This window comes from Pleurodeles waltl, chromosome 12 (assembly GCF_031143425.1).
Source record: "Pleurodeles waltl isolate 20211129_DDA chromosome 12, aPleWal1.hap1.20221129, whole genome shotgun sequence".
Classification (NCBI taxonomy): Eukaryota; Metazoa; Chordata; class Amphibia; order Caudata; family Salamandridae; genus Pleurodeles; species Pleurodeles waltl.
The window spans coordinates 233360812-233373501 of NC_090451.1; the positions used below are offsets into that span (position 1 = coordinate 233360812).

The window sequence follows — 12690 nt, forward strand, 5'->3', positions numbered from 1 at the left end:
TGCTATGCTTTATTTACTCCTTATCCTTATTTAATTTATTTATAAGGAAGATAAACATAAAATAGCACCCATAGACGTTAATGTCGCCCAGTGAGCTGTAACTACTTTGTTACGGACTCATTAGTAAGAAAGTTTGTGCCTCAAGGGTTTACATTGGGAGTACCCTACAAAGCTAAATTGGATTAAAAGGTATTGATAGGTACTGGTAGTTTCTATGTTGATAAATTAGCATGTTTCTTCTACATATACACCTGCATTAATTTTGTATTTAAGTTCCAAGTTAAACCAAGAACACTTTAAAATGGACAAAATGTTTGTGTTACTGGAAAACAGGTAAAGTGAAACAAGACTTTGATAATTGTACAACCTCCAAGCTGGCCATAGAGAATCAGTAGCGTAGCAAGCGTACGTACCATGGATCCAAGAGCAAGCAGAAAAATGGGCTCCCTGCCTACTTATTTGTAATCAAAATACAGCAGTAATCAGGGTTTGATAGGCCCCTCAACCCCGGTGCCACAGCACTTGAGGCCCCATGACTAGCTATGCCCGATAGGGAAATGTATACTTCATTATAAAACAGTTTGGTTTAGAACGTTCCTTTGAAGTCAGGACCAAGGCTGGGACCTTAAGACAAGTTTTCTTGGGATCCAAATTGCTGTCTTATTTGAAATTGTACTGGGGTGTGAGGATGTACTACGCTGCTGGCGTATCAGCATACGTTTTGCATTGCATTGTGGTAATTACACTTTGTAATATGTTCACCAGTTTACAATTTATGTAGTGTTCACCGTCAGCTGGTATAGATAGGACAAATAGTTTTGTGCATTCCTGAACCCGTGTTTCAGTGTTATTTCCATTGTCAACAGGGAGTAGCATTTCTTATTTAGTGTGCTTGAAATACTGCTTGTATTTCGTCAAGTCACCTTCCCCTAGCACACAAGTGCATCCCAAGGCTGGTCAGCCTAATTGACCTTGAGGAGCCTTAACAAAACCAGGGAGTGGGGGAAAATGGGAGCACAATTTCAGATTATAATAAAGTTGTGAAGGGCGGTCTTCACCATTGACATCCTTAACTCAGAAGTAAAGACATTTAATTGAAGGAGATTTCATCATTCCTACTCACAAAGCTAGTTACTGAAGATCCCTCTCTCTGTGTTAACCTAGGTTGCATTTGTCATTAGGCATTGTCTGTGTTGCTCCTTCAACGTGAAATTAGGCTCCGCAGGAATCACCAAATTGGCATTAGAATAATCTACACTAGGTCATCATCAGGACAAATTTATATTGCTGTATGAGTGATCTAAATTATACTTTCTAAATCTGTCATGCACACGTGACACTGCCTCCGTTTGTGTTTTAGTTCATTATTGTCCAAGGGTTATCTTCACTTTAAAGTTAGAAATGCTAAATACCAAAGTAAGTAATGACCAAAGACTTCACGTGGTTTAAAGAGCTGGACCTTTCTGTCCATGTTCGCTGTTTTCTGTCCTACTTTGTGTATTAACTGAGTGTGGTCTGTGGTCTGCAAGTCCATAAATGTGCTTCATGTTTTTCAGCATTCCAATAGTAGACCAAGAATCAAGGTTTTCCAAATAGCACACACGAGAGTGTACACTTCCACATATGGGAGGACATCTTTACACCAGACACTAATGGTTGGCGGCAGAGGCCACTTTACCTGCACTTCTGGGAGAGGAGTCTACTGAACCCTCTCTGTGTAAAGCCCGGGCCTGGTAACCTTATCAGATCAGCTCTGACTTGAATTGGTATCCATACCCGGTCATTGCGGTAATCTTCCCATTCCCTCTGGAATGGGGCAAGTCATTTTTTGCCATCCTGGTAAAATAACATTTTGTTGCTGCACTGCAGTGATAAGAGGCCATAATCTAGCCCTATGTAGTAATTTGGCATTACCGCTTAGTAGTGCCCTAGTGGAAGAACCAACCCCGCTGCCCCTCTTTTACCTTCATCAGTTGAGCTGCCATTTATGTTGATTTGCCTTTTCCTTGTAGCTTAATCATAAGGACGGTCAGTTTGAAAAGCTGACGCGGGAGCTGCTGAAGGTGAAAGCTGAGGCACAAGCTGCTGATCAGACGGTACCTTTCTTCTTTCTTGTTTGTTTGTGAACTATAAGCTTCTTCTGTTGCTCCATTCAAAATGAATGATAAAACTACCAGATGTTTATTTTCCTCTCTGCTATCCCTTGTCTTGGTCTTTCTTTTGGGTGCCGTCTTTGGTACCCTCTACCTTTTGCTTTAGCTGTTATCTCACCTAGGCTCATTTCTGTTTGTCTTATAACTTGCCCATGCTCTTGTATCGCTAGTATGTTTTCGCAATGATGTTACATTTTTTTAAAGAAAATCTTCTCTCATGACACTCATAGAGGGAATGATTTATTAACAAGAAGAAAAAAATCTAATCTTTGAATCACAGTTTCAGCCGACCAGGCTTTCCCTGGGAAGGTGAGAGGAGTGGTCAGCGTACACTAAGCAGTGCACACAGTGTTCTACAGAGGGGCTCTTCAACAGAAGCTCCTGGTTACAACCAACTAAAGGGAACACCCAGGTGTCCCGACACTGAGCGCAGGAGAAAGGAAAAATAATCATTTTCAAAACTGCAAGCTACTCAACACTTTCTCATTTGGGTAGACCCGATGCGAAAGAGAGGAACAGAACATCCGAGAAGGGCATTTCTCTAGGCAGTAGTTAGCACGAGTAGAAAATCGTGACTGAAGCGGTTTATGGTTATGTTAATAGGATCGTTATTTCACAACTAAAGGAATGTGTTTTCCTGTATAGCTCAGGCTGATAACTGGATCGCAGATTGACTTTCCACCTATAGTAAATAAGGAACCAGAAGCACAGAGAAAGAGTGTTTTTTTTTATTTTCCTCAAGAGAACTCCGTTCTGGCAAGAGGGGAAGTCAGGTGCAGGACCCAGAGCTTATGTCCTTATACTGGCTGCAATCTAGCCTTTGCACCGTATCTTCATCTGTATCAGTCCTTAGGCTTGACTGTATTGTATGTATGCATTCACAAATCTAGTCGCCGTCAACTGCATTCCTGTAGCCCTTTTCCCCCTCGATATCCTGCAGAGGTCCTGTGCAATCTTTGTTTCTTAAACTCACATCTATCCAAATTCTACATTTATTGAGTCTTTCTGATCTATATCCTTACCCTATCCTCTTGCTCATCGTATCCTTTTGCTCTTCACATCCCTTTTCTACCCTAATTAGGATAGGCGTTGAAAGTACTGGGAAATGCATTGTCTTGTGTATATCATAAAACACTGGTGTTTGTTTTCAAACACATGGGCATAATTTACGTGAATGTGCAACCATTGCTCCAGGATACACAGAAGGTGATATCCCTCATACTGCTCCCTTTTTGACTGTCTCGCAGTTGAGATGATGCTTCCAACAATACAATGCTATTTTCAACATTGTAACCTTGCATTTAATACTTGGAGATGATCATTTGTTGTCCTGATCACTTGTGTCTGCCTTTTTTTCTTGTTGATTTTATATTTTTGAAATGAGTACTTCCATGATTGGCTAACTCAGTGTTAGAAATGTTGTCCTAAACTGAGCATATGGGGGCTGCCATGTTGGTGGAGGAGTAGGATGCACCGGCTGCCTCCTACAAGTGAAGCAAAGCTGCCAGATTGCACACCACCAATAGTGAGTGGAATCATGGAGGGCAACAAGAAGTGGCTAGTGAGGCTTAGGCACCAGACTGTCAACAGGTTCATGGCAGCTGGCATGCAGTGCCATCACTGCAGCTAAGCCAAAATGGTGGCTGATGGAAATAGATAAGAGGTGTATGGAGATCGCGCTGGCGTGGACGCAGAGAGGAGAACACAGACAGTACATCCCTGAGAGCAAGCGGATGACCTCTGACTCAGATGGACAAGGGCCTCAGCCACTGAAACCTCTGAGGCAAAAGGACTGAACCCCCAACCAGTATTCGGAACAAAAGCCAAGACAACATTGGTCTACCACAACACACGTGAGCAGCAGCAGCACTGACACACAGCAGGAAAGCCCCACATAAGCACACAGTCAACATCAGGACTCCAAGCAGGAAGGTTCCATGCTCAAGGAATGGGCCTGGGAGGAAAGGGTGGTGTGTACGGTTGCAGCTGCATCAAATGCTGTATGGGAGAGTTGGCAATTAAAGCGGCGTAAGCAGTGCCAGTCGGTCATCATAGACCATGGGAGAACAGCAGATGGCGAGGGAACAGAGCAAGATCCCCGAAGAGACCAAGAGATACTCAGCATGCAAAAAGATTTTTGGGGGAGTGGAGGTGGCAGTCCTCTCAACCCCTGAACTATGACCATTGAGGGCCTTCCCCCACACTCCAGGCTCAATTATCTAGATGAAACAGCCCTCCTAAATTCCTCATCTGTGACAATAACTTTAAACAAAAAGAGGACGTAATGACACAAGCCAAGATCTGGGAGCACTATCACTTCTTCTAGAGCAGAAAGATTTTGCTCTTCCAAGATGTGTCAGTAGTCAAGCAAGGGGGACTTTCTGCTCAGTCACAGATTTTTAAAGGGACAAACGCATTCAATTGAAATGGGGACACCTTTTCCAGCTTGTTTTCCAGTAGGAAGAATAAACATAGCTGTTGAGGTCCCTCACTGAGGCTTAGTGTGTGTGGGGGGTGTAAAAAAAACAATAATCTCAACATAACAAGGCTGAAATGAGACCAAAGACCGAAAGATGGACTACTGGTGCCGTTAGAAAAGGAGAATATAAACTCAACACAAAGGAGATTGTGGAAGAAAGGACTGAAAGATGAACCACGCTCAAAATGCACCTCTCAGGGGAGAAATGAGCTGGAGCCTTCATGGACTTCTAAAGAATGACCATAGTTTAGGAGACATTGATTACAAAGAGGGAGGGGATGCTCCCTCTGTCCTGAAGTTAGGAGCAGGGGGAGTAGAGTTGAATTGGATGGCAGAGTTCCGATTTTGGACCATAGGGGTAAGGTCCAAAGATCACATTGGAGGTGGGATGGTGTGCGAGAATGAAAGAGTCTGGTTAACAAGTTTGTTTCAAGGTTTTTGTTCCACTCAAGCTACATAATAGTTGCAAATTCCAAGACATTCTTTCAAGCAACACCGAAGAGCAGTTGACTCAATAGATCACTAAATGAACCACAAATTGTGAGCACCTTATCAAAGAAACCCGGGTTCATCAACATTGTTAACCTCAACATGAGGGACTTCATTGCCCCTTCCGAAAGGATCTCATTACTGTCCCAACTCCATGAGACGAAATGTGGAATTGGGCTGATCCAAGAGAACCGGTTATTGGAACGAGACAGCTATACAGTGCCTGAGACAATATCTATCTAGTCTCATAAAGGATGCTGGGCAAGCTATATTGTTGTCAAACTCCTTTAAACGGATAGTGCAGGAAATTTCTCTGGAAGAAAACGGCAAGGTACTGCTATTGCTTATCTTCCTAGGTACCACCTCTTTCACACTAGCTAATGTGTATGGGCCTAATGAGAACCAAGAAATACTCTTAACCCATGTCATCTCAGGGGTCCTTTGTTCTTAAGATAAAGAGGTGATAATTGGGGCAATCTAAACTTGGTGATGGACAGTTCGTTCATTTGATATGTTAGACCTGGCATTCATAAGGTGGTCTTACCCCAGACTTTTAGCTTTTAACCTCCTGTTTTGTTGCTGTGTCTTCTTTTGTTGGCCTTAGGACTCTGAGCACTTTACCACTGCTGATCGGTGCTAAAGTGCATGTGCTTCTCTACTACAAACATGGTAACATTGATGTATCCACAATTGGCATATTTAATTTACCTGTAACTCCCTTGTAGAGTGGTATGCCATATAACCAAATTAAATGCTACTAGTGGACCTGCAGCACTGATTGTGCCAGCCAATGAGGTAGCACTGTAAACATGTCCCAGGCCTGCCACTGCAGAGCCTGTGTGTGCAGTCTGACTGCCACCCTGACTTGCCACTTAAAACCTCAAGCCCAGAACTCCCATTTTCTGACATATAAGTCACCCCTAAGGTAGGCCCTAGGTAGCCCATGGCGCAGGGTGCCATTTAAACAAAGGCAGGGCACATACTTTTAAGTTCTCATGTCTTGGTAATAAAAACTCCCCAAAGTCGTTTTTCATTACAGTGAGGCCTGCCCCTATTGTAGGCCAGCATTGGGAATTACTTATAATATCTTTAAGCTGTAATTCTTCATCTGAGAGGAGTTACTGCATCATGTTTAGTACTAATGGAATGGTAATCCTAAATCATCTTTACTGGTGAAGTCAGATTTATGATTATTATTTTAGAAATGCCACTTTTAGAAAGTAGGCATTTCTCTGCACTCACTGCCCTGTGTGCCTACAGCCTATCTTTAATACACGTCCGACTTGGGATAGGTGACGGCTACACTTGTGCATTCCCATCAGACACCCACAATAGTGGATACTCAGCTACATCTGCATTCATCTGCATACTGATGGGTCTTCCTGGGGAGGAGATTGGGAAGGGCTCACACTTACGCCCCAAAGGGTAGTGACTAGAGTCCACACAAAGGGGCAGATTAACTCCAACTGACAGTCTGGAGCCGAGGCTGACCTGAAAGTGGGACATGTGCACTTCACAAGAACTCTTTGTAGTCACCCCCCATATCAAATGCACTTTTCAGTATAAGTACTGGGTCCATGACCCACCCAAGCCAGATCACTCTGCACTGAAAGGATTGCCCTGTTACTGGAACTGACAGCCCCTTGAATCTGCTACCCTGCTTTGCTGCTCTGTCCTGACGCCTGCTAACCCCTGCGAAGAGGGGCTATAGAACTGTACCAGAGTGACTCCAAGGGCATGTGGCTTGCCTCCTGTTCTTCCTCAAGGTATCAGGGACATCAAAGACCTTGTGAGTGGCTCCGATAGCACCACCGCACCAATTTTAACAACTTCGGGCGCCGCTTCACCTGAGCCTGCAGCCCATATTTGTCAAACACCCTCGGGAGCGGCCTCATTTAGGATTCTTTGACTTGTTTTTCTCCCATTCTGGGAGCAGCTTCCTCCGCGCCTGCCACCCAGTTCACCTAACATCCCGAGAGGGGCTTCATTGTAAGGGGCCATCCCAAAACCCGTAAGCAGCTCTACTGGCGATCATCTACTCCTAATCCGGGGAGAAACTCTGGGTGTGCCAGCCGGAGAACAACACACATCTGACCTGCAGGCCCCCACACCGAAGATTGCCCTGCAGAGCACAGCACCTTAACTGCTCTCGCCTCTGGGGCTACAGCCCACAAAGCTTGCCTGATCACCATAGCAGCGGGGACACACTGCACTCCTTTGGTTGAGGAGCTGCATCCTCACACTGCTTCGCTTTTCCTGCCTGTAGCGCTGGCCCACAGTGTCTGTGTTTACGGCCCTCAACCACAGTGGTGTGACTCCCATCCTACCTTGACACCAGACCCGGCCCGAACAGCCCCACCTACAACTTCACTGCGATTCCGGCGGAGGAATCATTGTGCTTGAAACATTAACGTAATAACCTAAAACGAGCACCGTGCAGAGTGCTCTTGTTTTCATATCCACTGAATTGAATTGCTCTTGTTTTAACAACCTTTAACTTAAATTACTCTGATACATTTATTTAACTTTTTGTCGCTTTGGTCTCGATCTATTCAGATAAATAATCTTTATTATTTACAAACCGGTGTGGAGTCCTTCTTGTGGTGTTTTCATGGTAATTGCTGTATGTGTGTCGTCGCACAAAGGCTTTACACATTACCTTCTAAGTTAAGCCTGCCTGCTCTGTGGCAAGCTACCAGAGGGTGAGCATACATTAATTTAGATTGTGTATTTGACTTACCCCGACTAGGATTGTGGTCCCTACTTGGACAGCATACATAATCCTTCCAACTAAACAGTTGAATCTCGCATGGGTTATAGGAGGCCGGGGGGGCGGAGGGGGATTTGGTTGGGGATAGGTGGAATTAATAATATTGAAGGAATATTTTTTTTAAACGTACCTACACGCTGCACTGCCGATCCTCCGCATCCTCAGCAGCAGGCAGGCACAGGCTCCCAGCCTGCCCTGCGGCCAATCCTGACGCTGCTCAGAGCAGCGTTATGATTGGCTGGGAGCACAACATAGTGCTGGGCTGGAGAGAGCACAGTGCGCATGTGTGTTTGGCCACCCGAGACGGCCGGCCGAACATACATGCGCACTAAGGGGAGTGCACAGTGCACTCCTCTCAGTGCTCGTCATCCCCAGTGCCCTGCCCCTTTAACAGCGAAAGGATAATAAACTTAGTTTATTAACCTTTTGTTGTTAAAGGATTTGCAGCGGTTGCTGGTGAGGGGGGGGGGGGTGACGCTCCTCTGCTATAGCAGAGGAGCCACTGCTGCAACTAATGTCCCGATTTCTAACAATCTGCCTCTAGAATAGGTAATTCAGGAGCAATCTCAATGGGGAGAGTGAGTGACTGAGCAATGTAGGGCTGATTGATAGCTGGAGAGCCTAACACCCCGATGTGAAAGATATTTCTCCACTGCACATGCAATATATGCAAGACTTCATCCCTTTTTAGTATCCCTGCCCCCTCCCACTCTGGTGCATAAAATTAGAGGCAAAAATTGACCCCATCTGTTTCTAAGGTCATGGCCCCTAACCATAAGCGTCACTCTCCCGAAAAGATACAACACAAACACAAAACATGGACGCTATATGATACCCTTATGTTTTCCACAACACAGGAAAGAAATACAGAAAGTGATTACTCAATACCTGACACACAATGACAATGGTGAGATTTAATTAGTGACCTAGTGAGACGCTTTATAAACAACAGTGAGGGTGTTTTGTATTTCCATCTCTAATAACTGTAATAACATTAGGAAGGAGAAAAAAGACAACCTACACTTCCAGTTGAAAGAATTAGAAGCAATGCATAAACAAAGAGGCTCAGTGAAGATATGGGTCAGTGAAGAATTGCAATTAGATGAAGTATCCACTAGAAAGGGCATTACAGAAGGTAAGTTACTTGTTCTTCTCATGGATACTTTTAACCACAGATTCCTCAACCTCTGACTAGGTACCACAACTGTACTTCCCCTAGCGGAGGGTTTGTGGAACTGGCTCAGACCAAAAAGTCCTGCAGGTCTGAGCAGGAAGCAAAATGCCCATCTTGTTGACTTGACTTTCAAGGCAGTAGTGCGCTGTGAATGTGTGTACAGACACTGAGGTAGCCACCTGACAGATCTCCAGAACAGGCACTCCATGTGCCAGTGCTATAGTAGCAGCTTTTGCTCTGGTGGACTGAACCCATAGGCCTTCTGTAGACTGCTTCTTGGCCAGTGCATAGCAGATCTTGATGCAAAGTACAACATCTGTTCTCTGTGAGGAATGTATGATTAGACTGGGAATCCATCTGAATGAGCGTTACTCAAGGTCAGTAGTTTTTCTCTTAGCGGAGGAAGGGATTTCCTAACAGAGTCTTTGCAGAGGACTGTTTCACAGTCATAACAAATCCAGGGAAGAATAACTCTCTTTGCTACTTGAACAAACTGGTTTCTTTGAATTTATGCAGCTGCAAAAATGTTCACCTTGATTCTGGCTTACCGGCTTCACCTTCTTAGCCCATGTCTCATTGATCCTGATCAGTCGAGCTTTACACGAGGTAGGAACTGTAGTGATAGTATGAGGAGACCACTACATATAATGGACAGCACTCAGAGAACTTGAACAAATGCTTTATTATTCACAATGGATGCTGAAAAAGTATTTGATACAGTCCATTCTCCCCATCTTAATGAAGTTCTACCCAATTTGGCTTTGGACCCAAATTCAGTTCTAGCTCAGTTGTCGTGAGAACTCCTAAAATGCATCAGTAAGACCGAATGCCATACAATAACTTCACCTGCCCGTTCAGAAAGGCATGAACAGGTGCCCTCTCTCGCCCCTACTTATTGCAGTCTGCATGGAGACGGTGGTAGAGAGGGTGCAGAAAAAAATACATTACCAGGATGAAAATTGTGTCTGGCATGTACACACTTAAAATGCATTCAGATGACGTGCTGACTTCCTTCATCCCAAGTGGATCGCTCCCAGCACTGGTAGAGGGAATGAAATAGTTGGGAGCAGTATTGGGGTTTCGCTTAAACCTCCAAATGTCAACAATCCTGAAGGCTGATTATGTACAGGATGAGCAAAAAATCATTTAAAGGTTATATCCATTTCAGTGGGGCCTCTAAGACTGTCAACTATTTGGAGTTACACATAGTATCTACACTCCACACATTGTTTAAAATAAATCACTTTAACCTTTCCTTGATTAAAAATGATGCTCAAATTTGGCACAGTATAGGCATGTCTTGGTTGGGCCATATAGCAACTATAAAAATAATCATTCTGCAAAAATTTGGTTTCTGTTGCAAATTTTCCAGCTGCAACCCCTACCGCACACCTTTCAAAAGACAAAGGGAACTATTGAACAGTTTATTTGGTCTGGGTAAAAAACAAGGATGGCTCGATCACAAGCATGTAGACATCCACATCAGAGAGTCTCAGGCGTCCCAGACATGATGAAACATTACCAAGAAGTGCAACTTCATTATAGGGTTGAATGAACTAGAGTGAAAACAGAGAAACATTGGTGTTTCATGTATGAGGTAATAGCTGGCACTTAAGTTTGGAAGGTAGCTAGGCTACTCAAATGCCATCATCCATGGGGTGTATAGTCCTCACCAGTAACCAAAGCCATCTTTGCTATAAGGGATTAAAACTGCGCAATGCAGTGAACTGACCACTTCTCTCTTGTCCCTCACTTCAATCCAAAACAGTCCATCCTTTTCCCTGGCTATGACCAGGAAAGGCTATTCCTTATGGAGAAACTGGGGATGTAAATGCATGTGTGATCTGTTTTATGATAGTGGGAGTACTTTTTCGATCAAATCAAGAGAGAGTTTAACTTGGTTGACAAGGAAATGATTCATTACTCCAAGGTGAGACAATTGGCTTTGCAGGGGACACTCAAATCTCAGACCTCTCGCTATTTGACCACATTTGAAAAATGACTTTTGGCTAAGTAAGGTGGGAAATGACTGCCCTCAGATATCAAATACTCCCACAAGCACAAAAGAACTGCAAGTACCCTTAGGAAGAGGAAACACGTAGAACACTAACCCAAATGGTATGGCTAGATATTGGCCTAAGAACCAGACATTGCTCTTTACATGCTGAAGAGAGCTTCTCATGAAAATCACTTCTAACTGGTACTGCACACCTGAAAAACTGCTGAATTGGGACACCAACAAATTAGGAGCCTTGCTGGAGAATCTGTGAGGCTATTGGTTATGTTCCTACATCTGCTGTGACAATAGGGACAAAGACCAGAAGGATGTGGACAAATTGTTTGACACATTGATCCCCAGAGTATACCATCTTGGGACTCCCTGATAAGCGCTATAGAGCCTGTGAGAGATCTTGAGTATGGAGATGATTTTTGTGTCCAAGGGCCAGACGAAAGATGGCTTTGAGAAAACATGGGACTGATTTATAAGGTTTTTGTCGGTTGAATTTAAAGAACTAACATCCCCTAGATACTTAAAAGTACTTCAGCTATCATCACCTAAAGTGATTAAATGATCTGCGTCAATGCATCTCTGAAGGTGCACCATTGGAAGTCTAGAAAGACAAAGTGAGGTAACCCATTTCCCCTTGAGCTGCACCATCGACAGACCACTACTGACCACACAAGATAGTCTTGTAATATAGAACAATAAATGGATCATTGTTTTAGGAGAGAGGATGGACAGGGCTGTTAATTGTTGTTTGAAAGAGACTAAAGATATAATCTTCCTGCGCTGCATTTTGAATTCCCTCGATGACCAGCGGTTTAGGCGAATGTATGTGTAAATAAAGCTTCAATAAAAAAGAATTGATTTATAAACCCAATATATATTTTATGTTACAAATTAAAGAGAATGGGATACAGCTATCATCAAAGGGGCTCAGAGAATTTGGCTCCCACTGTAAGCATACCTGACAGCACATTATATGAGCAAGTAGTGGTAGTTTGAAGGGATATGACCTTCTCCCTTAGTTGAGCTTAGTGCAAAAGAAGCCTACATCCACACTTCGTTTTGCATATGCAGACAGTGTTTAAAGCCACATCCACCTCTTTAAGGTTAATGCCTAAAAATATACAGCTTTGACTATATTATATAGTATATATTTTATAATAATAATATATTAATTAATGCAAACTACTTTTAAATAGGAGCGTGGACATCTTTCATTCAGGACACCTCAAGATCCAGTTTGTCATTAGAACTACCCTTTCTTTCCCCAATCTTCTTTCTCCTAGTAGCTCCTTATTTCTTCTTTTCACTCCAGCACACATTTTATTCATTTTTATTCTTTCCACCTCTTTCCTTGGGTGAGAGGTGTTCTCACCAAATCTTCAGGTAAGACATTGTTGCAATACCTTCGCTGTCTGATACTTCCTAATAAGGCTGTTTGTCAGGTTTTGCAGCAGGAGCACACTATAAGCAATCTGAAACATGAAATTCGAACATGTGAGTCCGAGAAGTTGGACCTGAAGGAGGCTATACAGAAGCTAGAGCGAAGGCTGCAGACCGCTCAGAGCCAGCAGCAAGATACAGAAGAAGAGGTAGAGTGACCCACACCCTCCAGAT

At 43.6% G+C, this 12690-nt stretch overlaps 1 protein-coding gene across 5 annotated transcripts in view; it reads left to right on the forward strand.

Annotated features, from left to right (window-relative positions):
• Window positions 1-12690, forward strand: part of PMFBP1 (polyamine modulated factor 1 binding protein 1) — an 881291-nt gene that overhangs the window by 432660 nt on the left and 435941 nt on the right. For all 5 annotated transcript variants that reach the window (XR_011199809.1, XR_011199811.1, XR_011199812.1 and 2 more), the window contains 2 exons: window positions 2013-2096; window positions 12519-12665. Coding sequence is in view for 1 of the 5 variants with exons in the window: in XM_069216463.1 (XP_069072564.1) it covers window positions 2013-2096; window positions 12519-12665 (231 nt within the window). In the remaining 4 variants the exon portion in view is untranslated. The remainder of the gene's footprint in view (window positions 1-2012; window positions 2097-12518; window positions 12666-12690) is intronic.